Below are 21676 nucleotides of genomic sequence, written 5' to 3'. Positions count from 1 at the left end.
GGTTCCTAAATACTCAGAGCAGATGATTAAAATTTTCTTTAACTTGAATTGTTTTCAATTTTCAACAGCTTATTCACTATATTTTTTTAGTTTGTAAAAAATGTATTTTCACATTACTACAATTTTAAAGAGTCAACCATTGAAAGAGATTTTAAAGTGAAGTCCTGCTCTATTAGCTTCCTACATTGGAATACAAGAATACAGGAAGTGCTTTCAACAGAAAGTTACATGGTCTACAGTACAACCTGTCTAGAAGACTTGCAAGGGACCAGTACAGTAACTTGGTCTCTTTGGATCAGGCAAAATCAGAGGCAATTGAAGAAGTGAGCTTTTCTTAAAATAACACATAAAAAACATTCCCTTATGAAAATGAATACTCGCTTGCACTTAGATTTAGTGTTATTGAGAAGAACTGAGGCACAACAAAACTAAGTGCACAAAGGGAAAATATCTGAAATAAAATGATTTTCAATGTGATTGAAACCTTTCACCGTTAGATCTGACAACGCTGGAGAATGACTTGCTCATATTAAAGAACATTACGAACACCAGGGATGAGCCAGTCAAAATATGTCTTGTGTATAATATGTAGGGTGACCTAAAAGGGTGCTGCAGCTAAAAATTCTGATTTTCAAAATCATTTATAATTTTGATTTTTCATAAAATTATTGGCTCTTTTGCTAAAGTAAAATTAACTTCAAACCAAAAGGATGCTCTTAAAGCTCTGGAGGATTGTCAGTTTAAGAAAGATGAAAGTTTCTCATTTTCTCAAACAAGCTCTACTAGAGACACTTCTTTTCTTCATTTATGTCAGTATTAGATGTTCTCTCCACAGAATTTAAAGCATTTGGGTAGAATGTTAAAGATGATTCTTCAAAGAATAGGTGACTAGGTAAGAAGAGTAATGTTGTACTCAGAAATGATGCTGCCTTGAACTGCAATTGCTCATTAATCCTAGTCATCACGACTCTAGCAATGCGTGCCATCTACATACTTGCTGTCCTTTCGACTCTTTCATTTCAGTCCAGTGATTGAGTTCCTCTTCTCCAGAGCTGTTCAGACCTAAAGAAATCCAGCCTATCATCTCTTTTCTTTTCATGCTGCGTTTGTTATACACAGACAGTATGAGTGTCACATCAGAGAGTTGAAATAGGGCTACTTGAAAAACAAAAGTTTCCTTGTATACTGGATTTGGCTGCCCTCTGCGGATGGATGTCTTGCATTTGGACATCTCGTGACCCATGGAATTCAGTAGAGTTAATTTAACATATGTATCTACAGAAAAAAACAACATACCACAAATATCATTTGAAACAAACTCAAAACGTCTTTCTTGTAACACTTGCTGAGAAGATTAAGTGTTTATACTTTATAAGGATATGGTGTATACCATGTTTAGTAGAAATCCAATAATTCCATTTTGATTAAATGATAAAATGTGACAAGTACAGAGAATGCTAAGTAGGCATAAAATCTTTTGGGGGTAATAATATCTTAACCTCACTATTTCTACATTATAGTTAGAATTTAAAGGTATACCTCATAATCCTTCCTCCACCCTCCCACCCCCATCCTTGACCTCCCACTACCCGCCCTTCCCATGCCCACCCCCATTTAGCTTCACTAAGCAGGACATCATAGCATTAATAAACACTTAGCAAGCTCAATTAGCCACAACACTGTAAAGCATTCCACTGTGCTTTCAGAGTGTAAGAATAAACAAACGAATAGAAATGAAGGCAAATGGTAAGGAGGAAAAGAGAAAGACAAGAATGCAAAGATGACATCAAAACAGCTTAGGATGAAATGTCAAAAAAATCTCTGCATGGATGTGGTTTTTAAATATATTTTTAAAACATTTAAGGGCCAAAATGAAGCCAAATGCACTAAGGGCTCAAAGTTTAGCAAATCAAGTAAAACTTTCTCCTTGTTTCATGCAAGAATACATTTAATGTGCTTTTTGGATAGTTAAATGCTACAGGATTCCTTTTTGGCACAATTTAATGTGAAATTTTAGGTATGGTATCTTAACTATTTTCATGAATTATAAAAAAAAAAATTGATGTGATGTTTAGTGTACCAAGTGAAACATAACAGTTCATTACCTGGTTACTTGGGAGATAAACCCTCTTTTCAAACAACTGTGTTTTCAAGTTCTTTAGACTCATGCAAATTATCTTCAGCATGTAGATCCATCATGTGTACTTCATATCAAAATTTCAATTAATTTTAATGAAAATTGCAATATTTCTCATGAAATATCTATTTCTATTTATGAATCAAAATATAATGAATGAAAAAATAAACCTTTAATTTAAAAAGTTTTGCTAGTTTTATAGATACTCTGAATACCATCATCCATAATCAGAGATAAATTCTAAGTTAGTTTTATTTAAAGTACCACAGATAATAAATGTGCATTTTTTTTGGAAATCAACATGGTGGACAGCTTCACTGCTGGCAAGTTTTAGGGTATTTTGTTTTTGCATGAAAAGACAACATCCAATTAGCCTCTACAGGAACTCACCTCGGATTATATAAACCTGTCCACCTATCAAGTGTTTTAGACAACAGAACAGTCCATCTGACAACAGGGGGTGGAAAGCAGTAAAAGAAATAATGACCAGATGTCAATTGTTGGGTGAAAGAGGGTCAAAGGTTAGAATTAAAGAGGAAACACTGTTCACTGGAGTGGAAGAACACAAAACTTTAGCATTTTAATTCAGGTAGAGGGTTGAAAAAAGGGTATGTTGGGTAAATTTCATGGAATGAGAATATTTAAGGTCATTGTGTAATCTTAAACAAAAATTACACTGTTTTAAAGGGGGACACCTTTATAATGATATTTTCTTGGTCTAAAGCACATTGAACATAGAATCATGCAAATTATCGGACCATAAAAGACTGAATAAAAGTCATTAAAGGATCATTATTATTATTATTTTTCTAAATTGTTAAGTTTATCCATGCAATATTTAACATTTCAAACACTTTTTTGTACTCCCAATGTAATATAAAATTAAGTTATACAAAATAAAATAGAACTACCAAAATTTTTGTTCTTGAATGTTACCACTGTTCCTTTGTGATAAAAATTGGATTAGTCAGTCTATAACATAGTTCAAAGTTTAGAACCTAGGTATATATGAAGGGTCACAATCTTATGTACAATAGACAAACTGATAAAACTGTCATATTTTACTTTATAAATACTCTACTTCATATAATTAGTTTTAATGTTGACTTATATTTACCTACTAGTTACTTCCCAGCTAATACCATGAACTGTCTTACTACTGAAGATCTAATTCTAAAATAATGGAAATTGCTAAAACCTATTCTTTAACCTGATAGATTTACTCTATGTTGTGGATGCAAATCTCTCTTAACTTGTTTATTGTCCATCCCTACCTCCACCCACCCCCTGCTTCATTTTAGTTCTGATTAGTGTTTCTCTGTTTCTATCAGAGTGGGTTCAGCAAGGACAGAAAGGCAAATCTGTCACTTCATTCTGCTGCTTTCTAGCATTTCAAGTTAAAGATTTGTCAAAAAATTAAACTATTAGCTAAAGCAGGAATTGCAAACTGACAGCTTGTGGCTAAATGTAACCCCAAATAATAGACCGTGTTCAAAAATTTTGAATCTGAATGTCTTAAGGCAGGGTGTGCACCCCTGCATTTATCACAGGCCTCTCCATGCTCCTTCTCTTTCATCTACAAATTCTGCTCATTTAAGTTACTTCCCAGGCCATTTGAGTTTGCATTCCTAGTGTGGATTAATGAAGATAACCAAGTCACACTTCCAAAGCTCTTTACTCTAGTAATTGCTTTTTTCCACCCTCTGAATGTTTCCTTCTGAAAGGAAAAAGGGGACAATAATAATTCCATCCTTTTTATGTGCCTTTATCCGATTTGAGTATTACAGTTACCCTGTGAGAAACACAACCTTAATTTTACATATAAGGAAACAGCCTTAGGGAAGTTAGGTCACTCATCCAAGGGTAGAAATATAAATCTAATTTTGGCCTTCTGACGTTTAATGAAGGGACAGATACATTGCATGATGTATGTAAGAAGTGAGGTTTCCAGTACTACTGAGGGCACACTAAATATATTTTTATGAGTTTTCACTTTGATTGAAAAAATAATTTTTAGGATATTTAGAAGTAAAGTTAATTCAAGGGTGGAAAAAGTTTCCCCTCCAACAATTATTTGATACTTGGAGTGAAATATTGCTTCAAGCAAGGCTGTGAGAAATTGTTAAACAAATTTAAGGTTGCCATTATTACTCAAGATTTCCTTTCAAATTTTGAGTTTAGGCCGTTATTAACAGCTTTAATTTTAGAGAAATATAAAGAGGCTGCTACTTTCCCAGTTTATTCCTACAGATAACAATAAACAATTTTGGAGGTATACTGCGTGACAATTTCTCTGTGCATAACCTATCCCCAGCCTCCTGAGCTGGGAGAGAGATAAGGAGAGAGAAGAGTGAGAGGTATATAGACAGGGCAGAGGTATCTATACCATCTACCTTTCCTTTCCTAGCATCGAGCATAAATACCAAACTATTCCTTATTCTGTTTGTCCTGGTAAAAGCAAAGTACATTCCATTTAAGAAAAGATTCTGCTGGCAGTACTGATTTATAATTTTAAAGGAGGAAAAATGTGAAGAAACAGTTTTTTCTTAAATTGTTAAGGGAGAAAAGAAGGAAAAATATAGAAGTATACACATTAGTTCATAGTACTGCATGCAGACAGGAAACAAGACATCGATCTTCAGTTAAAAACAACAGCTATAAGCATTCCTCATCATATTTGTGGAATGTTACTACCTTTAAAGAAAAACCTGTAACTTTTTCTGGCATTAGAAGATAATGGCTATGATAGGGCTAATTCATTCTGCAGACGCTGAAAAAGTTAAAGTCTTGTCACCTTACAATTAATATTTTGAATTTCAGATCTTTCTACTTCTCAAATGGCTGGAAATAGAAAACATGAAACAGATTAGCTGATGATTACACCATCATTGATTGGTTAAGACTAAATGATAGGATTGAAGCCCCTACACTGAGAGTCTCGTAAGTACAGAAAACACTAGAATTAAGAAAAATATTTTTCACTCACTGGGTGGTCTGTTCGCTGCCAAGTTTTTGAAGTGGCTGCCTTTTATCACTTCTGCTGATAGTCTTCCAGTTGTGGCATTATAAAGCAGGCCAATGAGAATTTCTGGAACCAAGTCATGTTCAAGAGACTGACAGGAGGATGTACTTTCACTACAGGAGACTTCTGACACGCTCATTTGGGAGTCACAGCCCTGCAATCAAAAATGAAATCTTTATAGTATTTTGTAAAAAAAGATATATTAATAGATATATTGGTAATGCCCTGTTTATTGGAATTAGGTAGATAAGTCATGATAAAAACAAGAGTTGTAACCAAAATTCCCAAAACACTAGATTAGAAATGTTCTTAGCATATTTTAGTTCCTGGATCTCTTTTCATTATACAGCAGTCAAAGGAATGACAGGAGATGAGAAGGTCTCATAAATTCTTGCATGTTTGGATACAAATCAGAGAAGATAAATTTCTTAAACTCATAGGTGTCAATGAACTCTTTCCTGAATGTAAAAAATTGTTTAAAGATGTATTGACCTTAAAAGACCGACACAGATTCAGACTCAATTACATTAAATGTAAATGTCTTAACTGTCCTTTAAAGACGAAGATTGGCAGACTTTGATTAAATAAACACAAAATCTGCTATTTATAAGTCAATATGTAAAACACTGATATACAGAAATTGAAAAAAAAAGGGTGGGAAAATATTTACTATGCAAATAATAACCAAAAGAAAATCGGTGTAGCTACATTAGTATCAGCCAAGGTTAGCTTTAAGGCAGTAACTATTACTAGAGATAAAGAGGTACACTCAATAATGATAAAACTGCAAACTTACCAGGAAGATAAAGTAATTCCAAATTTGCATTATTTAATAACATGGGCTCAAAATAAAAGAAGCAAAAATTGCCAGAACTAGAAAGAGAAATAGGCAAATCCACAACCAGTGGGGTTGTCCACATACTCTTTCTAGTAACTGACCAAACAAGCAGGCAAATAAATACAGTAATGATGTAGAAGATTTGAATATCACAATAAGTAAAACTGACCTAATGGTAATATGCAGAACACGCCATCCTACAACTATAAAGCATATATTTTCTCAAGCATGCAGCGGATTTTTTACAAAAATATTCATTAAAAAAGCAAACGGGAACTTCCCTGGTGGCACAGTGGTTAAGAATCCACCTGCCAATGCAGGGGACACAGGTTTGATCCCTGGTTTGGGAAGATCTCACATGCCACAGAGCAACTAAGCCTGTGAGCCACAACTACTGAAGCCCACGTGCCTAGAGCCCGTGCTCCACAACAAGAGGAGTGCACCGCAATGAAGAGTAGCCCCCACTCGCTGCAACTAGAGAAAGCCCGCGCGTAGCAACAAAGACCCAATGCAGCCAAAAACAAACAAACAAACAAATAAATAAATAAATTTTAAAAAGCAAACGAATTTCAAAAATGAATTTCAAACGATGGAAATCATTCAGAATGTTTTTTGAATCAGCTAGAAATCCAAACTAAGTTCTAGTGAAGAAAATTCCTATAAATTTGGAAATTAAGGATACAAATATAAATAATCCATGGGTAACTAAATGATAATGAAAATAAGTTATTTGAAAAGATTAATAAAAATAGATAAATGTTAGTCCAATTAAGAAAAAAAGAGACAAGGCACAAATGAAAAAATATCAGGAATGAAAAAAGATACTACTACATATTCTATAGGCCATGAAAAGATTTTTTTTTTTAATTTTTAATTTTAATTTTAATTATTTTATTTTATTTTTTTAAACTTGCTTTTTAAAAAAAATTAAGTAATTAATTTTATTTATTTTTGACTGTGCTGGGTCTTCGTTTCTGTGCGAGGGCTTTCTCTAGTTGCGGCAAGCTGGGGCCACTCTTCATTGCGGTGCGCGGGCCTCTCACTATCGCGGCCTCTCTTGTTGCGGAGCACAGGCTCCAGACGCGCAGGCTCAGTAGTTGTGGCTCACAGGCCTAGCTGCTCCGCGGCATGTGGGATCTTCCCAGACCAGGGCTCGAACCTGTGTCCCCTGCATTGGCAGGCAGATTCTCAACCACTGCGCCACCAGGGAAGCCCCGAAAAGATTTTTAAAAAATGAGTAAGAACAGCTTTCTTCCAACAAATTTGAAATTTTGACGAAATGGACATATTCCTAGAATAGTACAACTAAGCAAAATGGACACAAGAAGAAATAGAATATCTGAACAGTCTTACTGAAGAAATTGAATTTGCAATTAAGAACCTTTCCAAAACCAACAAAATAAAACTCAAAAGCTTTAGCTGGATGGCTACAATAGTGAATTCTAATTAATAATATTAGTCTTATGCAAACTCTTTCAGATAACAGGAAAAGAGGAAACACTCCGCAGTTTCCTGTAAGAAACTAGCAAAACCTTAAAACCAAAACCTGACAAGGACATTATTAAAAAATTACAGGATTTTCTCATTCATAAACTTAGATTCAAAACTCTAAATAAACGATGAGCAAACCAAATTGAGCAACATGTAACATCATACTTATTTTTTTTAATGTTTCCCCTTTGAAATTGGGGATGTGACGATGATGTCAACTATTACCACTTCTAATCAGCATTGCACTGGAGATTCCAGCCAGTGAAGGTCCTAGCCTTATGAAAGGCAATAAAATGAAATAAAAGGTATAATGACTTGGACTGTCCTTATGTGCATACTATATAGTTATGCACACGTGAAATCTAATCAACTCCACAGAGGTATTACAGTTGCCTGCAAAGGTAAAATTTAAGAATCCATATATTGCTATATACCAGGAACAAATCCGAAAATAACATTTTTTCAAAATAACATTTATTACAACATAAAATATCTAGGAATAAATGTACAAATGACATGCAAGGACTCTATACAGAAAACTATGACTATTGAGAGAAATTTAGAAGTGTTATATATACTATGTTAATGAATTATAAGGTTCAATTTTGCAATACTGTCTCCAAATTGATGCATTAAATGCAATCATAATCAAGATCTCAACAGGTTTCTTTGTGGAACTTGACAAGCTAATTCTAAAATGTATGCGGTATATATATACAATGAAATATCATTTAGTCTTAAAAAAGAAGGAAATCTGCCATATGTGAGAACACGGATGAACCTGGAGGACATTATGCTAAGTGAAATAAGTCAGTCACAGACAAATACTGTGTGGTTCCATTTATATGCGATATCTAAAATAGTCAGTCATAGGAGCAGAGAGTAGAATGGGGGTTGCTAGGGGCTGGAGGAGGGGGAAATGGAGAGTTGCTGTTCAATGGGTATAAAGTTTCAGTTCTGCAAGATGATTAAGTTCCAGAGATCTGCTGTACAACATTATATCTACAGTTAACAATACTGTACACTTAAAATTTGTTAAAGGGTAGATATCATGTTAAATGTTCTTACTACAATAAAAATAATAAAATAAATTACAAGATAGGGGGCTCTGATCTACTGAGTATCAAAATTTATAATAAAGGTACATTATTTAAGACAACGTGATAAAACAATGTCTAAGAGACTGTTAAATAGAAAGTCCACTAATTAATCCATGCATAATAGACAGTTAATTTACAACAAAGGTGGAACACCTCTGAAACACATATACTTCACAATTAGCTCAAATCCCAAATATGTAAAGAATACCTATAAATCAATAAGAAAAGGACAACACAATATAAAAACACTTGACAGATACTTGAACCAGCACTTTCACAAAAGAATGGTCAATAAATATGTGAAATGATGTTCAACTTCATTACTAATTAAGGAAAAGGAAATTAAAACCATGAGCTAACACTACACAACAAATAGCTGGGCTAAAACAATAGTGTGGTGAGGACACGGAGAAATGGGAAGTCTCATATTCCAATGGTTATAGTGTAAAGTGATATGTTTTTTTAAAATGTTAAAAATACACATACCATAATACCTGTCAATTCCATATATATACATCTCGATCAGGAATATGTGCAATGTTTACCAAGAGACATATGAAAGTATGTCCATAGTAGCATTATTTATAATGACCCCAAAGAGTGGAATGGATAAACAATTTGTGGTGACTTCATATAATTCAGCAACTATACTGTACATACAGTATATATACACTATACAGCAATGAAACTAATTATAACTACATTTACAAACATGATTTTGAGTGCAAAATGCTGAACCTAAAAGGATATTTAGCTGTATGGTTCCATTTATGTAAATTTCAACAACAAAAAACCAAAACAAAAACCAAATAAAGACCAGGCAAAACTAAACCACAGTATTTCAGATGCATGAATAGGTGGTAAAACTATAAAGAGAGCAAGAAAGTGATTAATTTAAAAGTCAAAATTGTGGTTAACTCTAGGGGTGGGGAGAGAAGAAATAGTGATTAGGAAGGACATGGGGGCTTCTGAGGGGTACTGGTAATGTTTTATTTCTTGATCTGGATGGTAGTTAGATGGGTTGTACATTTCTGCCTTTTCCACTTTTCTACTATGTGTTTGGTTTCACAAGAAAAAAGGCTTAATGAAAGAATTACATGATACAAGGATACAACATATACAAATTAACAATAATAAAAATGTTGGGCTTCTCTGGTGGCGCAGTGGTTGAGAATCTGCCTGCCAATGCAGGGGACACGGGTTCGAGCCCTGGTCTGGGAGGATCCCACATGCCGCGGAGCAACTAGGCCCGTGAGCCACAATTACTGAGCCTGCGCAGCTGGAGCCTGTGCTCCGCAACGAGAGAGGCCGCGATGGTGAGAGGCCCGCGCACCGCAATGAAGAGTGGCCCCCACTTGCTGCAGCTGGAGAAAGCCCTCGCACAGAAACGAAGACCCAACACAGCCATAAATAAATAATTTTTAAAAAAAAGTTTGAAAGCTGTGCTCTAGAGAGCTGAAGAAATGGTCATGGGACAGGTTTAAAAAAAAAAAAAAGTGTTTAGGACTTTCTTTGAACATTCCTAAAGGGATTCACTCCATGAGTTAAAAAAAAAAGACTATAATACTATTTTCTATAACAAGTTTTTAGATTTAAAAATTACAGATTTAGATTTTTAGATTTAAAAAATCTAAAAATGTCTTATACAAGTCTTCAAGTTTGAATCTAGGTTGGCCTATACAAGTAATCAAGGAGAATTAATACATACTTGGTGACTGAATTAGCTCACGGGACTAATATTCAGAGGGATAAAAATCTCATATTTTCAAATCTAGCTCTAAACCATAGAGGAGAGAACCAAAAGGAAGATAAATCTTATATTCCTAAATCATGGGTGCACAAAACACATAGTTTGGTATGTTTTCATGACAGTTGGAGGAGAAAACATAATTTTAGTAAGTTTCAATTAGGATATATCATCACTTATGAAAATAGTGTCAAAAACATGCTCAAGCACATTTGGTGCATTTGCTACATTAGGCTATTATACTAGCAGCATCTGTTAGAATACTGTGAAATACATTTTTCATAGTATAGCATTTTTCATATTAACCTACTGTCAGATAATAAGATGTGAATCTAATATTTTCTCATCAACACAGAGGTCATATTGCCAATTTTGTGCAACAAAGTGATGTCCCGAGAAAGTCTTGGGAAAGGTCTTTCTTGCTCCTAAGAAAAACAGCTAACTTATCTCCCTGCTTTACTGCTGCAAAAATGTCCTTGTCTCTAAGCCCAGCAAAAAAAAGCAAGAGTGGTAAGATTCTTGGCGATCACATTCTATTTTAGTAAGCCCAGCTGAAATACAGTAGTATTTAACAGAAAAAAAAAAAAACCCCAAAAAACCAAAAAACTATTGTCTGAAGAGTTCATTCTGAATTTATACCTTAGAAAAAGTGCTAATCTCATGGCCTTTCTACTGCCATCAGTGTAACTGTCTATCCAGGGTTGGTATAGGTGTGGCAATCCAAGGGGATCACTGATTACGACAAAAGCAGTATAGAATAACTATATAAATAGAGTAACTGCAGTAAAGACAAATTAAATACAGATACTATATACTCAAGTGGCATCTTTCCTCCAACTATTCCTCAGGGCATGCTGCTCCGTTCAGTGTGTATTCAGGAATCTCTACCTACTCTCACTGCAGACCCCATCATTAATTTATAATTGAGGCTTCCCTAGGTGGCAGTAACTCCAGATGATTAACCCAAAGTCAAACAAATCCCAATCATAATTGGGTCTACTTAAAGGAATCGCCCCATAGGCTCCCTAAAGTAAAAGTATAACTTCCTCCCATCTAACATAATACTTTATTTCTTTTTTAATACTTCTTCTCTTTCCTCCGGAGTCCTCTGCCCTAGGGTGAAGGATTATAAGCAATTCTGTAAAAGTAGAAAAAAAATTATTTAATTTTTCAGAAAAGTGAATAAACTCTATATAATGTTTACCATAAGCAGAATTAGTACTTATGGCAGTCATTACATGTCTTTAATGGTGCTAATAGGTTAAAATCAGGTCGGAACTTGTAAATATAGAGAGAAAAATGTAAGATTGAAAATACAACAGAACTCCTATTAAGTAAACGTATGGGGCTTTTTATTAATACTAAACTGACTCCACCTTGCTTGTAACCACTTCTACTCAGTACTTTTAAGGTAAAACTGCTGAACTCTGCAATGATCATTATTATGAATTTGAATATTTTCTGTTGAATTTATTTTTCACTGTGGCTAGAAGAAATTTTCTGCTTTTTAAGGTAATTTGACCCAAAATCCTTCCATTATACTTTCCTGGAAATGGAGCGATGAGGGCACTGAAGTGTAACCAGAGGGCAGCCACCTGCTGTAAACCTGGTGAGCGGCATCTCCAATAGCGGTGCTCACTCCTCGGGGGCCCTTCCCTAGCCCCAAGGCACTGAGTACCTATCAGACAAGGTAAGGAGGAGATAACCAGAGGCAACTTCAGGAAGGAGAAAGCAAGAACAACATAGCTGCTCCAAATCTTACCCCCCTTCCACTTCCACGCCCTCCCCAATCCAGTGTAAAGGAGAGCCATTCTGTATTTTGGTAGGGGTAAAAACACACCCATTGACTCTAAAGGATAACTTACTGGGATGAGCAGTGGATGGGTGGATAGTTTAAATTTCAGAGTGGTGTTGGAATCAGGATGCTTCTGGTTGCAAGTGACAGACAATGGCTACTGGCGGGGGAAGAAGTGGCCTTCCCAGGAAGGGTCTGCCCCAAAGCAACAGGGTACAGAGGCCATCAAGAGCTCCCAACCAAAAACACAGGAGGGACAGAAACAGAAAGCATCCAAAAGTAAGGACAGAGAGCTGGATGGCAGCAGCAAGCCCTCTTGCCGTCTATGGGCCCCTGCACTTCCACTAGGATTCAGCCTGCAGAATATCAGTCTGTCTCCCTCCCTCCAGGGAAGCCTGGTGCTGAGAAGCTTCAGGCACTTAACCACCAAACTGCTACCAAATTTAACTGGCTTAAAAGACACAAGGGAATTTACTGGCTTCTGTAATATAACAGTTAATACAAGGGTAGCTTCAGGTGCTCACTGATCCAGGCTTCAACCCATGTCACTAGGAATCAGTTCTCCTCCATTCCTTGGGCTTGTTTCCCAAATTTGGCTTTATTCTCAGGTAGACTCTTCGCTCCAAGTTGCCAGAATTTTCAGTGGCTCTGAGTGTTGTGGGAAAGAGGAAGACAGCATCCTGATTGCTCCCACTGAAACCCTAGAACTCACTAGTTAAGGCCCGTGAGATCTAATTCTGGGCTTTGGAATGAAGTCACTTCATCCAAAGTACAGGAGCAAGTTGGTCTCCCAAGCAAACTCTGGATACTGTGGCCACAGAAGACATGGATGCTAGGCAGAAAAAACAGATGTCTACTACAGAGCCTATTCAACTGACTTGTTTGCCCTGCTTTTTTCCCCTTGGCCTTCAGTAAGGACTATCACCCCTGCTACTGAGGGGTTGCACCAATTGTGACTACTTCCCTCTGTCTCTTTGCTGGGTTTGGTCTGAGGGCCTTAGCCTTGCAAGAGCCAAGGAAGAGGGAAAGATGGTTCAGCGAAAGGGAATGTTACTATACTCAGCGAACATAGTACACCTTGATATACAGGTTAGCTAATGAAGAGTGGAAAAAAAAGTAGAAAATTCTCACTTTCTCTTTCATACAGAAAGCTGTTTCATATTAACACTGAAAACTTATTGATAAGATTTAAAATACAGCAAAAATTGTAAAACAAATAAAAACAGAATCTTTTCTATTACTAATGTTTGAATATATCATCACGGAGAAATGGTCATAAAAACTCCTGCTCTTATCAAAATTTCTGTATGTATATATAGGTACGTATACACAGGCACATATTATTTTTTGCTACATTCAATATGAACATATTTAAATTGGCATTTCTGCACACATGCTTGTGAGATTGGTTTATAAAAGTTTATAAAATTGGTTTAAAAAGTTTATAAATTTTCCCCATGCTCTCAAACAACTCCTATGCTATATAAACTATTTCAGAGGATGAAAAGGAAAAGTACCCAGCTTCTCTTTTGAGACGTATAATTTTGACACTAACTAGACAAGAAGAACATAAAATTATAAACCAATCTCACTTAGAAACATATGCAGAAACCTCAAGTTAAACAATGTTAAATTGAATTCAGAAAAAAATGCACATATATATGTGTATGTGTGTGTGTATGTATATATATATACACATTTCATCAAATAGATATTATTCCAGGAAAGTTATTTGTTCATTGAAGTTGGGTAAAACCTGCCTTTGAAACTCAACTATCTTTTTTTTCTTTCTCTTTCTTTTATGAGAATCTTTTTGATTACTGATTGAATTTCTTAATGGTAATAAGTCATTTCATGTTTTCTATTATTCCTAAATCAGTTTTTAGAAATTTATTATTTCCAGAAAAATTGCTAATTTCATCTAAGTTTCCAAACTTGTTTTTCTAGCGTTATTCTCTTTATGATTCTGAAATTTCCACTGAATTGATGATTATGTCCTCCCTTTCATTTAATGTAATGTTTTCCTTTCCTGATCTACCTCCAGAGGTTTACTTATCAGCAATTTAAAAAACCCAGCTTTTGTTTTTTAAACCTCTTTACTTTTTTTCTTTCATTAGTTTCTCCTTGTTTTCCTTTTGTAACTTCCTGAGCTGAAGAATATTTAGCTCATCGATTTGCACTCTTATCTTCTTACAAATATATTTAAGGCTATACATTTCCCTATAATATTGTTTTATCTGTACGCCATAAATTTAATAGTGTTCTCATTTTGTCTGATTCTAAATATTTCTAATTTCCATTTTGCTTTTTTCTCTGACCCTGAGTTAATTTAGAGAGATTTTGTTTGTTTGCGTATCTAGATATATAGATTTGAGGGGTGGTACCTTACCTCCTACTATTCTACTCCTCAGTCTTGGACTTCTAGCTAAATGGGCCTCCTTGCTCTTTCCTGAAGACAACACATGTACTCTGGGCTCTGGGGACTGGCTGTTCCATCTGCTTGCAATGTTCTTTCTCCAGATATGCAAATGACTAAGCCTTCCTCTCTTCCAAGTCTTTGCCCACATATTACATTGTCTCCAGTTACAACTCCTTTCCAACTAGCATTCTTGATCCTGCACACTAGGTTTCTTTTACCCATAATACTTATAACCTTCTCACATACTATATATTTACTATATTTATTACCTTTACTGTATCTCAAGTCTCCCCTCCCCCTAATGAATTAAAATTCCATGCAGGTCAAAATTTATTTCTGCTTTTCATTAATGTACACCAAATAACTAGAACGACGTCCAGCATGTAGTATGTGTGTGTGCCCCAGATATTTTTGAATGAATTTTTAATTTCAATCCAATGTGGTCAAAGAACAAAGTGGATATGATATTGACTCCTTGATATTTGTGGAGACTTCCTTTGTGGCCTGGCATATATATGGTTGACATTTGTAACTGTTCTACATAGGCTTACATTTATTAAGTAGAGGTCCCACATACATACATTAAATTAAACTTAAGTGTTACTCAAATCTTTCATATCTTTGCTAGTATTTTTCTGCTTGATCTATCTCTGCTTATTTAGATATTCTACATACTTAATAATCTCTCGGCTCACCATCACTTCTTCCATCTTATTTCTTCCTTTTGAATTCAGTGCTCTTCATACACAAGTATATGCTTTAGTAATTATCCCAGCAATGAGCTATGAGTGCTAAACTCTCCTGGTCTTTGACTGAAGACATCTGCAGTTTACCCTCTTCCTTAGCAATAATTTAGGTGGCTATAATATTCTAAGTTCGTAGTTTATTTGCCTTGGCACCTTACAGATATTATACTAATGCCATTTGGTATTTAGGGCTGTTGAGAGGCTTTCTGTTAGACAGTTGTTGTTCCCTTTCCTTATCTTGTCTCTGTAGTTACTTTTATCATTTTGTCTTTGGTGTTTCGTACTATCACTGTAATCTTTATAGGTGTGGATTCATTTTTGATAATCCTGCTTATGAGCACCTGCACTTTTTCAATCTGATGATCTATGTACTTCAAATGTTGCCTCTCACTTTTTCTAGTCTCTCACTCTGGAGTTTTTATAAGAAAATATACTTAACATTCTCATTCTACCCTTCATTCTCCTTACCCTGTTTGTTTTTCATATTTTTCGTTGATTCTATATTTAATGACTCTATTTTTTCATTCCAGAAGTTCCATATGGTCATTATTTAAATCTGCCTCTTTTCTCGTATTGTCTTGTTCTTTCCTTGTGGTTTCTGTTACTTCTTTTAGCTCTTTATTCATTTTAAGCATATTTATTTTATAACCTCTTTCACAGTGTTCCATTAGTTCATGTCCTAGAAATGCCAACCTATCTATCTTTTGGGTCTGCTGTCATTCATGATGGATCATTTCTTTCTGCTTATACTCTTTTTTAATGTGAGTTCATCTTCAAGGGGGATTGTTTTTTCTGTGGGAATTATGTATTACCTAGGTTTGGCTACTTGAACAAAACAGGATGTTATGTAAGGAAAGAACTGAGAAGTAATGGGGACAGTAGACTGGTAGAAAATCAACAGTATCTATTACACCTTCATATCTAATATTTATATTCTCGTTTAATAATTTTTAGAAATACTCTTATTCATCTCACAATCCTGATTTAATTTATTTGTGACCAGACTTCAGGCTACTTGCAAAAAAGTGATCAATAGACCAAATATTGTTTTATCTTACTGAAGGAAACAGAATTGAATAGAAACAAAACAGTTTTGGAAGTCAGCAGTATAAGAGTTTATTGAATGTCTATTCTGCACAAAGCACTGTTCTAGGGGAGAGATGAATTGATTTTAAGGCAGACTATGATGTCTTGAAAGGTTTATGCGAGAATACAGGTAGATGTGATAAACTCTGGGATATCAGAAACTATATTTCTGAGAAGAGATTTTGAAGTAGGCCCCAAGGGCTTCCCTGGTGGCGCAGTGGTTGAGAATCTGCCTGCCAATGCAGGGGACACGGGTTCGAGCCCTGGTCTGGGAAGATCCCACATGCCGTGGAGCAATTAGGCCCGTGAGCCACAACTACTGAGCCTGCGCATCTGGAGCCTGTGTTCCGCAACAAGAGAGGCCGCGATAGTGAGAGGCCCGCGCACTGCGATGAAGAGTGGCCCCCACTTGCTGCAACTAGAGAAAGCCCTCGCACAGAAATGAAGACCCAACACAGCCAAAAATAAATAAATAAATTAATTAATTAAAAGAAAAAAAAAAAAAAGGAAAATGAAGTAGGCCCCAAAGGGATTTCAAAAGGCACAGGGAAGGAAGGGCATTTTAGACAGTGTGATGAGCTAAGGCCCAAAAGTTGATAGCACGTTTGGTAAATAAATTGATCTGGTGTAGCTGATGCATGTGGGGAGAGGGGTGGAAAATGTAGCTCTAGGAAGTAAGGTTGAAGCCAAATTTTACTCACCTAACTAGGTGAACATTTCCATCATAGACTTACTATACTGCACTGTAACTGTTGCTCTGTCTTTCCTACTAGACTGTAAGTCTGTTGAGGGTAGAACCTTTGTTTTATTCATCTCTTATGTCCCCAAATTAGTACAGTACCTCTTGCTCAGCAAGCACTTAATAAAGATTGTTTAAGGAAAAGAATAAGTTGTGAAAAACATGGAATGCGGGGGTGAGAAAAACTGGGCCTGCTCTACAAGCAGTGGAGAGCAAGAGAGGCACAGTGAACTGGGAGCAACATCTCAGGTCTACATCCCAGAAAAATAACGTAAGGCCAAACACGCACATGACTGAGTGCTTGGGCAGAAGTCACAATTTACTTTGTTGGGCTAGTGACAGATAGGTCTTTCCTTGAGAAGCACTCGTAGTCTGTCTTTGTGTATATTTTTACCTCTTAAGCAAAAAATTGCAATTTTTTACCCTGGAGGAAAACACAGACTTTAAAAATATCTGATTTATTATAATTATAATATAATTTATTTAGAAATAAATATAATTTATTATAATTATTATTGGAGATCTAGAAACATGTTAGAGTGGGCGTAATCATATAAGATTTTTGTAACCTGACAGCTTTAGCACATGTTAAGACCTAGGGCTTTTGTTTCAAAATTAATGTAGCTGACTTCTCTGTCTTCTTACTGATCTATCATATTTCTGAAAACTGTGAAAGCTTTCTTTCTCTAAGGTATCTGAGTCATGGAAACATATATTGTATTGCTAAGGTAGTACAGACTCTGCACCCCAGAAATGCCCTCACATACATACCCAGGGGAGGTGTGAGCTTTTTAAAATTGGACACTAACCTAACAGAGTGCTAGAATCACAGTTATTCCTATGCAAGTCAGTGTATTCCAAATGTGTTAAAGCTTCCCTTTAAATAATTTGTTTTGAATGAGATGATCTGAATCTGTGTTTTTAATAGAAATATAATTTTTTTTTACTATTGGAAACTGAAATAGAATGATAATTGTAAAACAACAGCCCAAAATTATTACAAAATGCCTCCTAAGTTTGGGGTTATATTCTGTTATCCAAAGGCTACTGGTTTTCTAACTGTGGTTAATGGAATCTATTGAATTTCATTTTTAAAATATATATATATTTTTTAAATATATTTTTAACTATTTAAAAACTAAAATAATAGCTATAGATGCACATAAATGAGTATTAAGATAGGTGATACAGTGTACTTGTAAGGAAAGCAAACCTTGGAGTGAGACTACCAGGGTCTGTCAGTTATGGAATGTGACTTTAGGCAAGGTACTTAGCATCTCCATGCTTTAGTTTCTTTATCTAAAAAACACGGAATAAATGTCAACTTTCTTAGTAGTTACACCAATTGTTAACATATTAGAGAACACCAGTGCATTTCTGTATTGGAGATTTAATTTTGTATTTTGGACTAAAGATTCACCTGCCATTTCTGTTTATTGAGAAGTATTTGAAGATTGCAGAGCAAGCTGTTTTTTAAAAAGTTACCATTTGTAACTCCTTATCTGTGTGAATCAGACTTATCTTTTTGTTGTGTAATATTTAAAAAAGAAATAATATGGATTTAATTTCAGAGCTGAAACAAGGCTAAAACATGTTATCAGCAACTGTATAATTGTAAGTATCTGTGCTTTGAAGTAAGACAGTGGGTTTTCATGTAAACTCTGACATTTTGCCATCTGTATGACCTTGGACATGTTTTAAAATTTCCTTGATACTCAATTTCCTTATTTATAAAAGGAAGACAGAAATAGTACTATCTCAAAAATTCTATTCTAAATTTTTTGTTAAAGAAACAGCTCCATTATTTTTGGTGTTTGATGTTATAAATAAATATTATAAGGTAATATTTCTGTTAGTAAAATCACTTTATATATTTGGGTTACCAATAATATTTCATTTGAAATAAAGGATGTGAATGCTTGAAAAACTTGAAAAACCATGTACCACACTGTCTTTATATCCTTCTGTTTCTGAATGGTCCTTTCAAATGACCAAATTTTAAACATTATAAGACTGTGCTGCCCCCTGCTGACCCAGTTTCTCCAATATGTAATATTCTGAATCTTCTGAGAAGTCAAAACTTATACTTTAGTATTATAGTTAGGTAACCCTACAGTAGGCTGCAAGGCTATAATAATGCAGATGCTAAAATAGTGAATAAAGCGCTAAATAATATAAGAAATTTGTCAATTACTTAAGTACAAACAATCTGATAGTGGGAACAAATAACAGAATAATATACTCCCAATTTGCATAATATTTAACAAATTTAGATATCCCATTCCAAGTAACCTCTACAATTGCTATTGTTTAAAGTGCTGCTGACACCTTGTGGAAAATTAGCAAAATATGTACATTTTGGCTTAAATTAAATCTTCAGTAATTATTTCGCTGAATTATTTTCTTTCACTGAATTAACAATTTGAATTAGCAATTTGATCTTTATTTGCCCATGTTAGAATAGAATTTATATTCTGGATAGTTGCAATGCACAGAAATTATACTTTCTATGCTAGAAATCTTAGGCATCTTCTCCCTTTTAAATCTCACATATCCAACCAGACACATCTTGGTGGTTTTTCTTCCAGAAATCATCTCAAAATTAGTTCGTCCTTACTATAAAAACTTCTCTAAGAGAGTGTTATCACCTAGTAATGCAAAGAATACTTGACAAAAAATCAAAAGAGCCGAGAGCAATGTTACCTGTTACTAGCTCTAAAACTCTGGGTAACTTACCTATCCAGAGTCTCACTCTTCTCCATTATAAAATACAGATTCTTGTTCATGGCCTGTCCAGTTATAAGGTTATATGAGCTAACATCTGATAAGTGTTTTGAAAATAGACCACTACAAGAAAACTTTATTTCTACAATGCAATAGCATCTTAGTTAGCTTTCCCCCATTCTGACGCTTCCTGTACATCATGATCTATGCACTCTGTCATGGGTACATGGAGTGAGAAACGGGGGATGTGAAGGATGGGGAGAGAGCCGGCAAAGGAGAAGTCTCCTATGTTCAATTAGGTCATCCTCCTGGTCCACTCAGTCTGTTACTTACTTTTGATTCTTTGAACTTTTGGCCTTGTAGCTCTCTTCTGATAATGTTATTAGATTTTACTTAATTGGATGACCATTTTGAGTCTACTTACTGCACTCTGTGTCACCAATCTCCATGCCAGGGGAAAGACATGAGACACTGGTAAACTAGATGTCTATAAAATTAGCTTTGACAGTGACATACTTCTACTCAAAAATACTTAAGAGGAGAATGGTGAAGTAAGGACCTCTGACAATCTGTTCCTCCATAAAAGCAATAAGAATACTGGCAAAAACTGTTAAAATCAATGTTTTCAGAACTGTAAATCAGCCAAATGTTTGCAATGATCCAAAAAGTATTTATTCAAGAAAAGTGGCTGAAAACCAAGCTTTGGGGCATTTTAAATTTACCCTATTCCCATCTCCCTCTCCCCAGTTCCATGATAGCCTTGAAAACCAACAGCCTCACAACTATGGTAGCTGTGAAAACGAGCAGTCTAGCTGACACTGGAAGGGTAAGAAAAGGTTTGGAGCTTCTCCAAAGTCTGATTCCCAGAGAACTCTCATTACTTGAGTTGTCTTTCAAGTCCCTGAAAAGCTCCATTCTCAGGCTTTGTTTTGATTTGACCTTACTTAGAGCCTGATATAGGTGTACAGTACAGCTGTATCCTTAGGATGTTTGTTGGAAACAATCAGTGGCAATTGTTTAACATCACAGCTTCACAAGAAAGCAGTATCAACTAGGGCTAACAAGAGGTTGACAGAAAAACTTACAAGGAAAATCTTGGGAATGAGAGGTTCATAGGGGGATTCAGTAAATTCCAACATATTCCTAGGAATCTAAAATCCATGTACATGTGTAAGACTATGCATATGCCTAAGAAAGACCTAAGAAGGTCATAAACTCTCATGTCTAGCTTTTTCAACAAATTTGGGAAGTCTTCAGTCATTATTTCTTCAAATGTTTTCTGTACCTTTCTGTCTTCTCTCCTCCTGGAACTCCCATTATGCATATGCTGGAATGCTTGATGGTGTCTGACAGGTCTTTGAGGCTCTCTTCCTTTTCTTGATTTTTTTCTTTTTCCTTCCACTCAGACTGGATAAAAACTGGATAATCTCAGTTGACTTATCTTCAAATTTGCTAATTCTTCTGCTAATTCAAATCTGCTGTTGACCCTTCTGTTGAATTTCTTATTTCAGTTATTATGCTTTTCAACTCCAGAATTTCTGTGTTTTTCTTTAATATTTTATATCTCATTATGGATATTCTCTATTTGGTGAGACATTGTTCTCATACTTTTCTTTAATTCTTTAGACATAGTTTTCTTTAGTTCTTTGAACATATTTAAAAGAGCTGATTTAAAATCTTGTCTGTTAAGTCCAATATCTGGGATTCCTCAGGACAGTTTCTACTGACTGCTTTTTCTCCTCTGTATGAAGCATATTTTCCTCTTTTCTTTGCATGGCTTGTAATGTTTTTTGAAAACTGGACATTTAGAAATAACATAATGTTTCAAATTT

At 35.2% G+C, this 21676-nt stretch overlaps 1 protein-coding gene across 3 annotated transcripts in view; it reads right to left on the bottom strand.

Moving 5' to 3' along the window:
- Positions 1-961: 961 nt before the first annotated feature.
- SYT14 (synaptotagmin 14) overlaps positions 962-21676 on the bottom strand; it is a 149438-nt gene continuing 128723 nt past the window's right edge. For 2 of the 3 annotated variants that reach the window (XM_061185548.1, XM_061185545.1), the window contains exons 5-6: positions 5124-5313; positions 962-1275 (exon numbers count right to left, since the gene is read on the bottom strand). In XM_061185548.1, the coding sequence (XP_061041531.1) occupies positions 962-1275; positions 5124-5313 (504 nt within the window). Of the gene's footprint in view, positions 1276-2527; positions 2585-5123; positions 5314-21676 lie in introns of all 3 variants that reach the window. The other variant, XM_061185546.1, reaches the window with a different exon arrangement.

Source organism: Eubalaena glacialis, chromosome 3 (assembly GCF_028564815.1).
Source record: "Eubalaena glacialis isolate mEubGla1 chromosome 3, mEubGla1.1.hap2.+ XY, whole genome shotgun sequence".
In the NCBI taxonomy this organism is placed as follows: Eukaryota; Metazoa; Chordata; class Mammalia; order Artiodactyla; family Balaenidae; genus Eubalaena; species Eubalaena glacialis.
The sequence above is the reverse complement of the archived record's forward strand: the minus strand, read 5'-3'. Positions and strand labels throughout refer to the sequence as shown.